We start from the raw sequence: 15,820 nt of genomic DNA, 5'->3' as shown, positions 1-15,820 counted from the left end.
ATGTAATAAGCCTCCATATTCATTTTCATATAATAATTTTATGAGACAGTTAACATTACTTCCATTTTACAGATATAGCTAAAGGCAAGTATAATTTTTCTAAGAAACAGCTTATTAAAAAGTATGTACAAATAAAAATTTCTTTATTTCACCTTGGCTGGGGTAGTTCAGTGGATTGAGTGCGGGCTGTGAACCAAAGTGTCACAGGTTCGATTCCCAGCCAGGGCACATGCCAGGGTTGCAGGCCATGGCCCCCAGCAACTGCACATTCCTGTTTCTCTCTCTCTCTCTTTCTCCCTCCCTTCCCTCTCTAAAAATAAATAAATAAATATTTTAAAATTCTTTATTTCTCAGTAACAAATCAGTTGTAGAGCCCCATTTTTACTGATGACAGAAAACTTATATTTGCCACATCAAGGTAAATTCAGTTCTTTCTGATTTTTCTTAGTGATTCCTGCTTAATGGGTTACTCTAGGGTTCTCTTCCTCTTGCTTTCTCATTTATCTGTAAGGGTGATCTAAGTTCTAGGAAGTTTATATATTTCCCTGCATTGGGGGACAGATGCCCAGTCCAGGGGCCCATCGTCACTAGATCTGTCCTGCCTGGTTTACAGTGGCACATACAATATCCAGTACTTTTGGCTGTCTCCAGTTATGGCCATAATGTACAAGTTTTCCTTTGGTTTTTATGTGTTAGATTTATTTGGACTATTTGGTGTCATGATAACCATAACCCTAAGGGTTCACAAGATCCATATCAGACAAAAGGAATTTTAGTTTCTTTCTCACACCATTCTGTATTGCTTCCTCAGGTCCTTCCACCTGATACCTCTTTTAAACATTGCTACCTTACAATGTCAATGTCATGTGTGACTGGTTTCTCTAAAAGGTTTTCCATTTCCCTGGACCATGTCCTGAGAAGTAAGGTGACAATTCCCTTTATATTCATTATTCCTCCACCTATCCAGCTTCTGTCACCATTTTACTCATCCACTGGGGGTTCTTGCCAGTGAGAAGGTAAGAAAATTTAAGTGCCAATTAAGGACCCTCACCTATGCTTACCTCTATTGCACTTCTACATATTTGTTTCCCTTTCTTCCTGGTGAAATTCTATCTTATTTTAGAAACTATTATACTTTCTAGGTATATCCTCTGAAAGGGCCTAGAAGCAATGTCCAATTCTATAGCAGTGGGATTCTTAAATCCCAGATTGCAGTCTTGAAGTATCTATCATCTTGACAATATATAATGCCTGTATATAAAATCACTACAGATAATTTTGATGATGAGGTAGGTATAAGAACTATAGGCAAGGTAAGTTGCCACTAACACAAGCCTATGGTGGGAAATTAATTGGTGTAATCTGAGGAGGCTTAACAGACTACCAACATTGCTCCCACCCTCCCTATTACCTTATTCTCATTCCCCACACCCCAGCCCAGAAGAAGCTTTGGAAACCAGAATTGCAAGCAGAGTAGCTATGAAAACTGTTAGCCTATTCACCTGTCTATAATTGTGTCCTTCCAAAATACATATTTAAGACTAACGTCCAGTACCTGGGAATATGACCTTATTTGGAAATAGTATCTTTACAAATTTAATTAGGTTAAAATGAAGTCATATGAATTAGGGTGAACCTTAAAATCCAGTGACTGCTAACATTATAAGAAGGGTTGAAATTTAGACACAGAGACAGATAAAAGGCACACACCGAGGTAAGAAGGATATGTTACAACAGAGGTAGAGATTGGAGTGATGCAACTGCAAGCCAAGAAATGCTAGAGAAGAGGCAATAAAGGATTCTTTCCTAGAGACTTCAGAAACATCAAGGCCCTGACAACAACTTGATTTCAGACTGTCCTCCAGAAGAGTGAGAGAATAAATTTCTCCTGTTTTAAGCTACCCAGTTTGTGGCAGTAAGTTACAGTAGCCATTGGAACCTAATATAGTTGCTGATGTGAGTGTGGCAAACAGACTGAAGAGAAACTAAAAAGGAATATTTGGAGAAAAAGATGTTCATACATGGTTTTGCAAAGCTCCAACATATTCTTGGGGATCAGAAAGGCAGATGCATGTATATGTAAGTAAGGCTGTGCACTTGCTCAGAAAAAATTCAAAAATTCCCTAATTTCTCCAACTCTGGGTGATGCTGAGGCCCTTCCAAATCAAGAAGTGAAGTCTAAGGAAGAATTTTTAAATATCTGGCATTTAAGTTCTGCTCCAACACACACACACACACACACACAGCCTCTCCACAAATGGTGAGAGACTTATTGATTGAATCATTTAAATAAATTTCTTTTTGCTCATTATTTTCTGAGCTACAATAGCAATAGTAGCAACAGCAGCCAGAGATAGGCAGGGCTGTTGCTTTCAGCCACACAGATTGCCTCCTACCCAACACATACACACACACACACACACACACACACACACACACTCTCTCTCTCTCTCCCCTCCCTACAGATTTCCAATATCAAAGTGTTTTGAAATTAATCAAGGTCTCAAAGCAATAAGAAAAGAGCATTAGTCATGGACAACAGAGAACACCATGCTATGGAAAAGAAAGCTAAGTAATTTTTGTTAGATTGAAAAATATTTTCAAATGGGGGAGCAAGAGGCAGTGAAGTAGGAGGATTTGTCTCACACCACCTCCCAGAGGCACTGAAAATAAAAACAAAGAGAGGAACATCCACCCGAAATAAACAACTGAAGACTACTTGAAGAGGAGACATTTAATCAAGGATAGGCAGAACCACCCCAAGGCGAGTAGAAAGAGCAGGAATATGAAGGGGGGGCAGCATCATTTTCACAGGTGGAGAGCCAACGTTCTGTCATACTCTGGGAGCTTCCCCCCTGGGAGCTTCCCCCCAGACCCCAGATTAGGCTCCCAAACACAGTGCCAGTGCTGGGATCACCTGCCCATGCAGCATCCAGTAGTGAAAGGCCATGGGGTTTTTGCCCACCAGCAGAGATGGAGCTCATTGGAGAAAAAGCCACTTTTTCTCTTTTTTACTAAGGGGCCAACAGACAGGTTTCACATTCACAGCACAGTCTGGAGTCATGTGAGGAGAGTCTGGAGTGGGAGGTTTTGGGGAGAGATGTGGGAGAACAGCTGCTGGATTCCCAGTGCTAGGAAATACTTCCATACCACAGCAGCCATTTTTCTTGAGAAGAGCAAGCCCCTCCCAGGGGAAAAACAATTACTGTACCCTGTGGAAAACCACTGGGAATCCTCCTCTGGAATCCTCCTAGACACACCTTCTGAAATCCCACTCACCCCACCATGTGGAATCCTGTTCATCCCACCCTGCATCTTGTCTTCTGCTGAGGAGAGAGCAACATAGGCAAACTCAGAAGATTTAGAGACTGGCTTTAGGGCATGGCCATTCCATACATTTTCTCAGGAACTATACTGGTGTTTCCCTCTCACAGGATAGCCAAAGAATGCCCTGCTGGTTTCCAGCAGACCAAAACTATGGGCTCTGGAGACCCCACCCACTATCCTATCAGGAGCTTTGCCCTGCCAAATTCAGGGAAATAATCTGGGACAACTCAGACTTGTGGTGCAGGTCTGAATGTCACCTAAGAAAGTCCAGGGGTCCCATCATCTTGATTCCATCAGAAGACCTCTTAGAAACAGATGTGTCAGGGGCTAGACTAAGACTAATGGCAGGACCACGGGTAGAAGCAAGTGGAGGCAGTTTCTACAATATTTTTGTCATTAGTTGACACACCCTTGGGCCTTGTACTGATAAAAAGCCAGTCTTTCAGAGGAGCAAGGACCTTCCAGATGTAGCCAAGTCTGAAGGAAAGAGCCACAAACTGTGGCTAACTTGTAGCTTTGAATAGGCTGCCTAGAGCTGGATGTGGACAGTATCTGACATTTGCTTACACCAGCTTCAGACAACATCAGAGTCATATCCACAGGGAGAACCCAGCAAGCAAGAACAAAACTCTGCTGAGATTACTTCCATTCTATTCTTTTCATTATTTTTTCTTTCACATATCTTTTTATCATTTCCTTTCAAAGCTCATTATTTTACTCTTCCATTTCCTTAATCCAATTTGCCTTCTTCCTTTCTTTTTTTATTTTTAAATTTTATTCCTTCTTTATTCTTTTGTTGTGATTTCATTTCTATTCCTTATTCTTATCATTTCTCCTCCTCCTATCCACTAATAATCATTTTTCTTTACTTTGGCTTTCTAGTATTCTTTTTTTCTTTTTTTTTAAAGATTTTATTTATTTGTTTTTAGGGAGGGAGAGAGAGTGGGAGAGAGAGAGAGAGAGAGACATCAATGTGTGGTTGCTGGGGGTTATGGCCTGCAACCCAAGAATGTACCCTGGCTGGGAATCGAACCTGGGACACTTTTGGTTCCCAGCCCGTGCTCAATCCACTGAGCTATGCTAGCCAGGGCTTCTTTTTTTCTTATAATATTCCATTTTTATTATTCTTTTTCTCTTTTGTCTTTGATTTTGCTGTTGTTTTTGTTTTTTGCTTGTGTGGGTTTTGTTTGCTGTGTCATTTTATTTTGTACTGGCAGCACCTGTACTACAGCATATAAGATGTGGTGGGGGTTGAGCCTCTCAGTCAGCCAGTCAGAGGGGAGAAAAACCACCAAAAAATGGGCCAACAACAATCAAGACTCAAATATAATAGGAGAGCCCACATAACCCCCACAAAGGGCACTCCTAGAGCATCCAGCTCAGGAGATCAAGGATACTGCACTACTGAGTCCCACAGAACACCTACCACATAAGGCTACCCCCTGGAGTCAAAGCATATCTATCTAATATGTAGAAACAAACAAAAGGAATCAGCTAAAATGAGGATATAAAGAAACACCCCCTGAATGAAGAAAAGAAGGAATCCCAAGAAAAAGAGCTAAATGAAATTGAGGCAAGCAATTTATCAGACATAAGAGTTCAAAGTAATGTTTATGAGGATGCTCAAGGAACTTAGTGAAAACTATAAGGAACTTGGAACTACATCAGCATGAAAAGGATATAGAAACAGAAACCATTAATAAGAACCAGTTGGAAATGAAGAATGTAATATCTGAAATGGTGAATACACTAGAAGGAATTAAAAGCAGGCTAGATGAAGCAAAGGATTGAATTGGTATTTGGAAAGTAGAATAAAACACTCAATCAGAGTAATAGAAAGAGAAAAGGACTTAAAAAGAATGAGAATGGTTTAAGGGAACTTTGGTACAACATGAAACATAAAAAATAATGACAGAAAATTTCCCTAACCTGATCAAGGAAAGATTCACACAAGTTCAGGAATCACAGAGAGTCCCAATCAAATTTTAACACCCCAATGTCACTTTTGGACAGATATTCCAAACAAAAAAAAATCAGCCAAGGAAGAGCAACCTTAAATGACACACTAGATCGAATGAATTTAATTGATATTTAAAGAACATTCCATCCCAAAGCATTAGAATATACATTCTTCTCAACTGCACATGGATCATTCTCAAAGATAGACCATATGGTAGGACACAAAAGAAGTCTTAACAAATTCAAGAAAATTGAAACCATATCAAGTATTTTCTCAGATCACAACAGCATGAAACTAGAAATCAACCTCAGTAAAAAAAAAATTCAAAATCATTCAAATACATTGAGGCTAAATAGTATATTATTAAATAATGAATGAATGATCAATGAGATCAAGGAACAAATCAAAAAGTACATGGATAGAAATGAAAATGAACACATGATAACACAAAACCTATTGGACACAGCATAAGCTGTCCTGCAAGGGAAGTTCATAGCATTATAAGCATACTTCAAGAAGATAGAAATAATCTTTTTTTTTTAAAGATTACATCCTTTTTCTCTTCATAAATTTGACTTTCCTCGATTCACTTTTTTAAAAGATTTTATTAATTTATTTTTAGAGAGGGAGGGGAGGGAGGGGGGAGAGAGAGAGAGAGAGGGAGAGAGAGACACACATCAATGTGCGGTTGCTGGGTGTTATAGCCTGCAACCCAGGAATGTACCCTGGCTGGGAATCGAACCTGGGACACTTTGGTTCCCAGCCTGCGATCAATCCACTGAGCAACGCCAGCCAGGGCAAAATAATCTTATATAAACAATCTAACTGTACATCTCAGAGAACTAGAAGAACAGCAACAAAGCCCAGAGTAAGTAGAAGGAAGGAAATAATCAAGATCAGAGCAGAATTAAATGACATAGAGACTAAAAGCAATTCAAAAGAATAATGAATACAGGAGTTGATTCTTTGAGAAGATAAACAAAATTGACAAACTTTTAACCAGACTCATCAAGAAAAACAGAGAGAGGACCCAAAATAATAAAATCAGAAATGAAAGAGGGGAAGTAAAAACTGATACCATGCAATTACAAGGGATTGTAAGAAATCACTATGAACAACTATATGCCAAGAAATTGGAAAACCTGGGTGAAATGGATAAATTTCTAAAAACATACAACATTCCAAAACTGAATCAGGAAAAAGCATAAAACTTGAATAGATCAATAACTAGTGAAACCAAAGCAGTAATAAAAAAACTCCCAGCACACAAAAGCCCTGGACCAGAGAGCTTTTTTTTTTAACCAGGTGAATTTTACCAATCATTCAAAGAACTAATACCAGTTCTCAAACTATTCCAAAAACTTCAAGAAGAGGGAAAACTCCCAAACTCTTTTTATGAGGCCAGTATTATCCTAATTCCAAAACAAGGAAAAGATACAACACTGAAAGAAAATCACAGGACCGGCCAATTGTCATTGAAGAACAAAGATGCTGAAATCCTCAACAGAATATTAGCAAACTGGATCCAGCAATACTTCAAAAAGATCACACACTGTGATTTATTCCAAAGATGCAAGGATGTTACAATATTCACAAACCATAAATGTGACACATCAAATAAATAAAATAAAAGGCAAAAATCACATGATCTTATCAACAGATGCAGAAAAAGCATGTGATAAAATCCAACACCCAAAATCCAGCACCCAATTATGATAAAACCACTCAGCAAAATGGGAATAGAGGGAGCATACCTCAACATAAGAAAGGTTGTATACAAAAGAACTACTGCCAACATCATACTCAATAGGCAAAAATAAAAATAAAAGCATTTCCCATAAGATCAGGAACGAGACAAGAGTATCTGTTTTCTCCACTCTTATTCAACATAGTACTGGAAGTCCTAGCCACAATGATCAGACAAGAAGAAGAAATAAAAGTTATCCAAATTGGAAAGGAGGAAGTAAAACTGACATATTTGTAGATGACATGATAATGTACATAAAAAACCCTATTGGCTCCACCAAAAAATTGCTTGACCTAATAAGTGAATTTGGCAAAGTAGCAGGATACAAAGTCAATGATGGCATCTTTGTACACCAACAAAGAACTTTCAGGAGGAGAAACTAAGAAAACAATTCCATTTACTATAGCTACAAAAAAAGTACTAGGAATAAATTTAGCCAAGAAGGTAAAAGATCAGTACTTGGGAAACTATAGAACACTGAAGACAGAAATTGAGGAAGGCACAAAAAAATGTAAACATATACTGTGTTCATGGGTTGGAAGAATTAATATCATGAAAATGTCCATACTACTAAAAGCAATTCCTATTAAGACACCAATGGCAATTCCTATTAAGACACCAATGGCATATTTCACAGAGCTAGAAAAAATATTGCAATTCCTATTAAGACACCAATGGCATATTTCACAGAGCTAGAAAAAATATTGCAAAAATGTATATGGAACCAAAAAAGAATGCAGATAGCTTCAGCAAACTTGAAAAAGAAGAACAAAGTTGGAGGAATCACAAAACCTGATATCAAATGTAGTACAAGACCACTGTAATCAAAACAGTCTGGTACTGGGATAAGAATAGTCATATAGATCAATGGAACAGAATAGAGAGCCCAGAAATAAAACCATGTTCTTATGGTCAATTAATATTGTAATAAAGACATTCTCTTCAATAAATGATATTGGGAGCACTAGACTGGTACATGCAAAAATACACAAATAAAAGTAGACTACCATCTTATACCACACACCAGAATAAACTCAAAATAGATAAAAGACTTAAATATAAGTCATGATACCATAAAAATCCTAGAGGAAAACACAGGCAGTAAAATTTCAGATATCTAATGTAGCAGTATTTTTGCAAATATACCTCCTAGGGCAAGTAAAATAAAGAAAAAATAAACAAATGGGACTATATCAAATTTAAAAAGCTTTGCACAGTTAAAGAAACCATCAGCAAAATTAAAAGGGAACCCACTGTATAGGAGAACATGTTTGTCAATGATACATCGGATGAGGGTTTAATTTCCAAAATATATAAAGAACCCACTGGACTCAACACCAGACGACAAACAATCCAAATGAAAACTGGGAAAAGAACCTGAATAGACATTTGTCCAAGAAGGACATACAGAGGGCTCACTGACATACAAAAGGATGCTCAACATGACTGGCCATCAGAGAGATGCAAATTAAAGCCATAATGAGATATTGCTTCACACCTGTTAGAATGGCTATTATTAATAAATCAACAAACAACAAGTGCTGTAGAGAAAAGGGTGGAGAAAATGGGACTCTAATGCACTGTTGGTGGGAACAGAGACTGATGCAACCACTCTGGAAAGCAGTATGAAGATTCCTCAAAAAATTGAAGACAGAACTGCCTTTTCACCCAGTGATTCTGCTTCTGGGAATATATCCAAAGAATCCTGAAACACCAATTCAAAAGAATATATGGACCTTTATGCTCATAGCAGCATTATTTACAGGTGCCATGACTTGGAAACAGCCTAAGTGCCCAGCAGTAGATGAGTGGATAAAAAAGTTGTGGTACATTTATATAATGGAATACCACACAGCAATAAAAAGAAGGAATTCCTACCTTTTGTGACAGTATAGGTGGAAATGTAGACTATTATGCTAAGTAAAATAAGCCAGTCAGTGAAAGACAAATACCATATGATCTCACTTATAAGAGGAATCTAATGAACAAAATAAGCTAATGATCATAAACAGAACCAGAGGAATAATATCATGGAATAGACTGATGGCTGTAGAAGGGGAGGGGTGCAGTGGGGACTGGATGCAAGAAGGTAAAGGGATTAGTCAAAGAACATTTATGCCTGGCCCATGGACATAGATAACAATGTGGAAATTGACTGTGGGAGTGGGGGACAGGCTTTGGGGTGGGGGAGAATGGGGAAAAAGTGGGACAACTGTAATAGCATAAAAATATAAATAAGTAAGTAAATTTCTTATTAATCATTAGCTGACCAATGAGCTAACTGAGCAGAGTTACAGTTAATTCAGTAGTGTCACATGACAGGGAATTAATCAAGGAAAGTAAACAAACAGCAGCAACAACAACAAATTGTGGTGTAGCTATTGGGGGATAGATTTACAGAGCTGCTACATTATTGAAAACATCCAGTTTTTAACAAAATGTATGCTCTGCAAAGAAACAGGAAAGCAGTCTCACAAAAGAAGCTTGAAATGACAAAGGATCCTCAATAAAATGAACTAACTTTTATAGGAAACTAGGAAGCACAGAAGGCAGTGGGGTGACTTAAGCAAAGCATTATAAAGAAAAGGTTACCCACTAAAAATTCGTTATCCACCAAAACTTTTCTTCAAAAAATGAAGAAGAAATTAAGGTATTCTCAAATAAATAAAATTGAGAGAATCTGTCACCAGCAGATATGTCCTATAAGAAATACTAAAGGGAGTCCTTTGGAATGATAATAAAAGATACTAGCCAGTGACAAAACCATTCAAAGATATAACAAACACTATAAGGGTAACTACACAGGTAAATATACAAGACAGTATAAGTGTATATTTGTAACTTTTTAGTTTTCTATATAATTTTAAAATAATACATAATAAGCAATGATTATAAAACCATATGGGCTTATAGTGTATCAAGATGTAATTTAATTGACAATAATAGCACAAAGAAGGAGGTAGGTAGCAGCCCTTTACTTAAACTGACTCCATCCACAAGAGAGGGTGTAGCAACTAAATTTTTGCAGCAAAAATTGTGTTATACAATTGAAATTAGTTGATATTTATACTAATTATACAGTCTTTAAATTAAGATATTAATTGTAATCCCCATGGCAGCCAATTACAAAAAAAAACTTTATGAAAGCAAAAGAAACAATAAGAAAATTACAATGGTATTGGTATTCTATACAATATTTATGTAATACAAAGAAAACAGTAATGGAGGAATGGAGGGACAAAAAGGAAATAAGACATGGAGAAAGCAAATAAGAAATAGTAGATGTAACTTCTACCTTATCAGTAAGTATATTGACAAATGTATTTAATGTCCCTTCAGAAGGCAGAGATTGGAGAATGGATTAAAGAAAATAATCTGACCATATACTGCCTACAGAAGACACTTTGGATTCAAAGACAAAAATGTCTAAGTGATGATTGCAAAACGTTGGATGCAAAAAGATATACCAAGCAAAAAATGATCATAAGACAGCCAAAACTGTTATATCAACATCATGTAAAATAGACTTTAAAACAAAAAAGTTACTAGAGGTAAAGAGGGACATTTTATAATGATAAAAGAGCCCATACATCAGGTGATCTAATAACTATAAATATATATGCACCTACCAACAGAGCTCCAAACTACATTGTTTAAAAAACTGGCAGAACTAAAAGTTCAGATAGATAATTCAGCATTAAAAGTCAGTGACCTTGGTAGCCATATTCAATAATGTCTTAAATAACTAATGAAAAGATCAAACTGAAACAAAACTTGAAAAACTCTAACAAAGTAGTCCTAACAGACTTCTACCGTATTCTCTACCCAACAACTGCAGAATATACAATCTTCCCAAGCACCTGTGAAACATTTTTCAGGATAGACCGTATGCAAGGCTCCAGGATAGGCCATAAAACAATACTCAGTAAGTTAAGAAGGTTGAAGCCATGCAAAGTATGTTCCTAACCACAGTAAAATCACATTAAAAACAGAAGGAATTTATTTATAGTTATAAATATCCATATTAATAAGGAAAAGTCTTAAATTAATGAATCTAACTTTCCACCCTGGAAAATTAGAAAAAACCCACAGTAAACCCAAAATAAGATAAGGATGGAAATAATAAAGATTAGATAAGAGATAAATGAAATAGAGGTTAGAAATAGAATAGGGAGAAAAAAAAAATCACTGAATCCAAAAGTTAGTTCCTTGAATAGGTCAACAAAATTGGCAGGTCTTTAGTTACACTGACTCCATTCCCCAAAGAAAAAAATACTCAAATTACTAAAATTAGAAATAAAAGAGGATATCATTATCAATATTATGAAAATGAAACAAAGAAGTATATGGTAATATTATGAATACTTGTATACCAACAGATTAAATAACCTGAAAGTAATCACTAAAGTATTCAGGGGTGAGGGGCATCAGGTCAGAAATATTCTGAAGTAATTCAGGAAAAAAATGTTATTTCTATTGTATTCACAACTTCTCTATATATGAAATTGTTTCAAAAAATAGAAAAGGAAAAGAATGATACCATGTCAGGCTACTATTCACAGGAAGGCTTATTATATTAAAAAAGAAGGAATATCAAAGTTCAATAATAGTTTTCCTCTAATCAGTGGCAAAATTCATTAATATACAAGTTTCAACGTATATGCGTGCACACACACATGAATGCCTGAATTTGTGTTTGCAGATGTAGAGCAGTGTCAGAATCCTCTGAAAGGCTAAGGTATGACTGTTGGAGTAGATGGCAGAAATGAAGTGGAGGTCACTGGAAGTGAGGAAGTTAAGGAACTGAAATGCACAGGCATTGGAAGAGCCATGCATGAGGACTTTGAGATTGTGTAAGATGATAGTAGGGCTTGGGCTTGAGAGAGAGACTGTTAAGTTAGGTTCCAAGTTTTTCTTGTAAGGAAATGACTGAACAGATGCTATGAGATGAGTGTGGGGGCAGAGGGTTTTAAGTAAGAAAGGAATGAACCTCAAAGAGGTTGGAGACATAATGAAGTGAATGTGGAAAAGTAGTACAGAGGAAGGACACTGACCATTAAGCATCATGGTTGGCTTGTCTGATTCTGCCATCAATTCAAAATGTCATGAAAGACTTCATAGCCAGAAATAGAAGGAAATTATATGAAAATATGAAATAAATATCTGTAATTCTTTACTGGTCTACTTACAAGGGGAAGTATAGAAGAAAATAATAGAGTAATCAAGCTGAACCTATTTATTCTTCACGTTTGTTTGTAAAATGATTTTATTGAAAATTCCTTTGAATATTATTAATTCTAATCATTTATGATTTTATTTAAATGCAACTACTTAGACAAATTTTTAACATATGAAGCAGATTATCCATTGCTTTATTCCTTTAATGTGTTAATACTATATATATTATATATACAGGGGTTGGCAAAAGTGGATTAAAAATAATAAATAATAATAGAATAATAGATACATAAATACAATAATAAACTGTTTCATGTGCTCACAATTATAAATCTATTTTTGCCCACCCCTGAATGTACTTTATACATTGCACACTCAAGAATATCAAAATGGTTTTATAAAAATATAGTATAAACTTCCTATTTTTATTCTTCATGGTTGCTAAGCTTGTTTCTTTATCTGTCTCCATGCAGCAACCTCCATACACTTAATTTTAAAGACTTGTCATGCTATTAGAAGAGAGATATTTTCTAGGCATCTCTGTTTCACCAGGTAGTGATTATTATTGTGTCTTGACTGCTTTCCAGAGGAATGCTTCATTTACATTACTTTTTAATATCCCAAGTCATAACAGAATGACAGGTATTTGTATTTACCATTTATTTTTATACTGTTAATTCTTATGAAAAGCCATTTGCCATGCTTTTGCACATATAGACACTTATTAAATTAAAATCATTCCAATATGATCATGTATGGTCACTGAACATGCTTTTATTAAGGGAGGAGGAAATGGTCTGGAATTTGAGTTTTTCCATGGATTGAACAGTGCACACAAGGCTAGCAACTTTGGAGGAAATCCAGCTTACTTTTGCTTGAATGTGCCTAGAAGATTTCAAATCAATACTTAGCATTAATGTTTTCATTGAAAATTAACATTGCCATCACTGGAAATGTGGATCAGCATCCTGATATTTAGGAGAGGGCTATCTGGTTGGGAAGGTCATTACACTGGAGAGCACAAACACTGGAAGAGTAAAAAATCATTTGTTTCCTCCAGCAAGGACACAGAGTAAACACTTGAATTGGTGGTCAACTATAATTTGCTTCTAGAGCCAGCAATGCTGGCAACACTACACAGTTTGGATTTATAGCACAATGCACACTCATAGCAGTGGCTTTGAAACCAAAGTATGAAAGAACAAAGAAAAAATGAAAAGTTACTAGTTCTTAAACTTCTGCTCCTCCTCATACAAACTTATAGCTTTCCCCTCAACATAAAGCAGAAAGTGCTTTCTTTGCAGTGCCCAGAGTGCCCCTCAGCAGCTCTTCCTAAAAAAAATCACTCCTCCAGGAAACAAATGATATTTGAGCCTGGGTTAGCATCAATCCTTTATTGTTTGCCTGGGAATTTTAAACCAATATACTCCCAGTCTGAACAGAGTAGGCAGAGTTTTTCTTTCCATCAAGGTAAAAATAAAATTTTTAAAAATTGTATTGTTTTCTGTTTGCCTCCAACGTCTTAAAAGGTTCAATCACTTCTTGAAATCCCCAGGACAAACACAAGAAAATACCTCTCCCCAGTAGAATCCTGGGCCCCTGTACCAACGTAAGGCACTTCCACCTTTACAGTATTAGAAAAGGGGCGGCCAGGTCAGATGTACTCCTCCTCGGTGGAGTAGAGGGTATTTAGAGAAGGGAACTTATATAGAAGTTATCAGTCCCACAGATAATCTCCTCTTTTCCATTTCCCTTTTTATTGCAAGTGTAAAACTGCACACAGTAAGTGCTCACTGTCCCGTTTCCCTATGTATCTCCGGAGCCCAAAGAAGGCCCAGTCAGTGAGGCGCCCTCTGTTCTGCCCCGCAGACTGCGACCTTCACCCCATTGTCTGCATTATGTGCAGGACTGCAGCGCAGAGCGGTGACCTCAGCATCACTCTCCACACCAGGAGAGGCCAAAGGCCCCTTTCGTGAGCGGGAGGAAGGGCTTTTGTGAAAACACAGTTTGAAAAGCCCCAGTACAGTCACGGTCAAGATCACCAACACTACTACTGCTATGCTCACAAGTATGAAGACCACGGTGGAGGAGGAGTCCAAAGCCTGGGGAATGTCAGAGGAAGACGAATTAGACGTGGGAATAACGCTTCCTGAAGAAGTGATGGCGGCCTTTGAGGTGGTTTGAGGGGACAAGTGAAGAGTAGGCAATGTGCTCTGTGCTTCCCACCCAGGAGTCTCGGGAATATATGTTGCTGAACTGCCTTGTCCAGGGATGTGAGTTTTCTCTCCTTGTTTCTCATGGACCCTGGGTGACCACGTACTCCTCGGCATGGGGCTGGTTCCAGTGGCCGGCGGGTGCCTGGTAGGCACTTTGGTTCCCGCAGGGTTCGGCTGTTCTTCTCCATTGGTTACACAAGAGCGTCCGTTTTTCCCCAGCACGAAGCCCACAGCACACTCGCAGGCAAAGCCTTCCAAGTCATCTAGGCAATCATTGAGCTCCGCACATTTGCCCCCACGGATGTACCCCCCAGGGCAGGGACAGAGCACAGCCCCGGGGGGTATCCCGTTCCAGCGAGCGCCGACCTCGTCCACGATGCAGGTGGCTGTGATGGATTGCTGCCCGGGGCAGAGCGCACTCACCTTGGTCTCCGGGGGACTGAAGTCCAGTGCCGAGCTGTGCAGCTGGTAGGGCGTGCGGTAGCTCAAGTTAGAGGCGGCGCCGGGGCGCGGTGCGGGGCACAAGCCCTCAAACTGGTACTTGCACAGGTAGCCGTTGGCGCGTGTGTGACAGCGCATCTCCTTCCAGCCTGCAGGCTCCACCCCCGCGGTGGCCTGGAGTCCAGCGCAACTCCTCGAAGTGCAGGAGAGTTGAGGCTCCTGCACCCACGGCAGCGTGTCGATTTCCGACTCGCTGACGTCGGAGGACAACCAGGAGAAACCCCGCAATGGCTCATCTTTCAAGGTGCAGTGGGATCGCCCGCGCTCCAGCGCCACCCAGAACAGAAGGTCTTTGGAGCCCCCTCCAGGCCCCGGGCCTGCCCGCAGTAGAGCGAGCACTGTACGGAGCTCAGTGCCCCCGCGGACAGTGCTGAGCGCCCCACCGCGCAGGTTGCAGGCCTCTTGGGCCGCCTGCCGCTTGATGCTCGAGTGGTGCAGGCTGTAGCAGGCCCCCGAGGTGGAGCAGCCGGTGCGGTCGGCGGTGGGGTGCTCACCATGGCTCGGCTGGGGCCAGAAAGCCTGCCAGAGGAAGCACAGGACAAGAGCCGGCCTCATCTTGGAGGTCTCCTGCTCACAGCTGCTCCCAACTTAGATCTGTTCCGCCCAGGGGCACGGAATTGTCCTTAGAGCACGGTCACCGCCCTCTACAGCTGGTTTTACACTTACTTCCCCCGCCCCACTCCCGCCCCAACCTCCAAGGGTCCCCACCAGAGTTCTGACCGCTGCTTCCCTTAGCCCGAGACAGGAAATGTGTTGGGAGCTCTGCCAGGCCCGGTGCAGCCCTGATTCATTCTGGGGTCAGAAACACAGTTGGCGCTAGAGCACTGGGAACGAAGTCAGCCAGAAGGCCAAACACCCTCCTAAAAGCAGGGTGGGGGTGGGGGTAAAGTT

At 39.2% G+C, this 15,820-nt stretch overlaps 1 protein-coding gene across 1 annotated transcript; it reads right to left on the bottom strand.

Moving 5' to 3' along the window:
* Positions 1-13,574: 13,574 nt before the first annotated feature.
* On the bottom strand, positions 13,575-15,597 carry CLEC14A (C-type lectin domain containing 14A). Its single transcript, XM_028507397.2, has one exon. The coding sequence runs from the start codon at positions 15,482-15,484 to the stop codon at positions 14,051-14,053; it is 1,434 nt and encodes a 477-aa protein (XP_028363198.1). The 5' UTR covers positions 15,485-15,597; the 3' UTR covers positions 13,575-14,050.
* Positions 15,598-15,820: the final 223 nt, after the last annotated feature.

The sequence above is a fragment of the Phyllostomus discolor genome, chromosome 1 (genome assembly GCF_004126475.2).
Source record: "Phyllostomus discolor isolate MPI-MPIP mPhyDis1 chromosome 1, mPhyDis1.pri.v3, whole genome shotgun sequence".
Classification (NCBI taxonomy): domain Eukaryota; kingdom Metazoa; phylum Chordata; class Mammalia; order Chiroptera; family Phyllostomidae; genus Phyllostomus; species Phyllostomus discolor.
The sequence above is the reverse complement of the archived record's forward strand: the minus strand, read 5'-3'. Positions and strand labels throughout refer to the sequence as shown.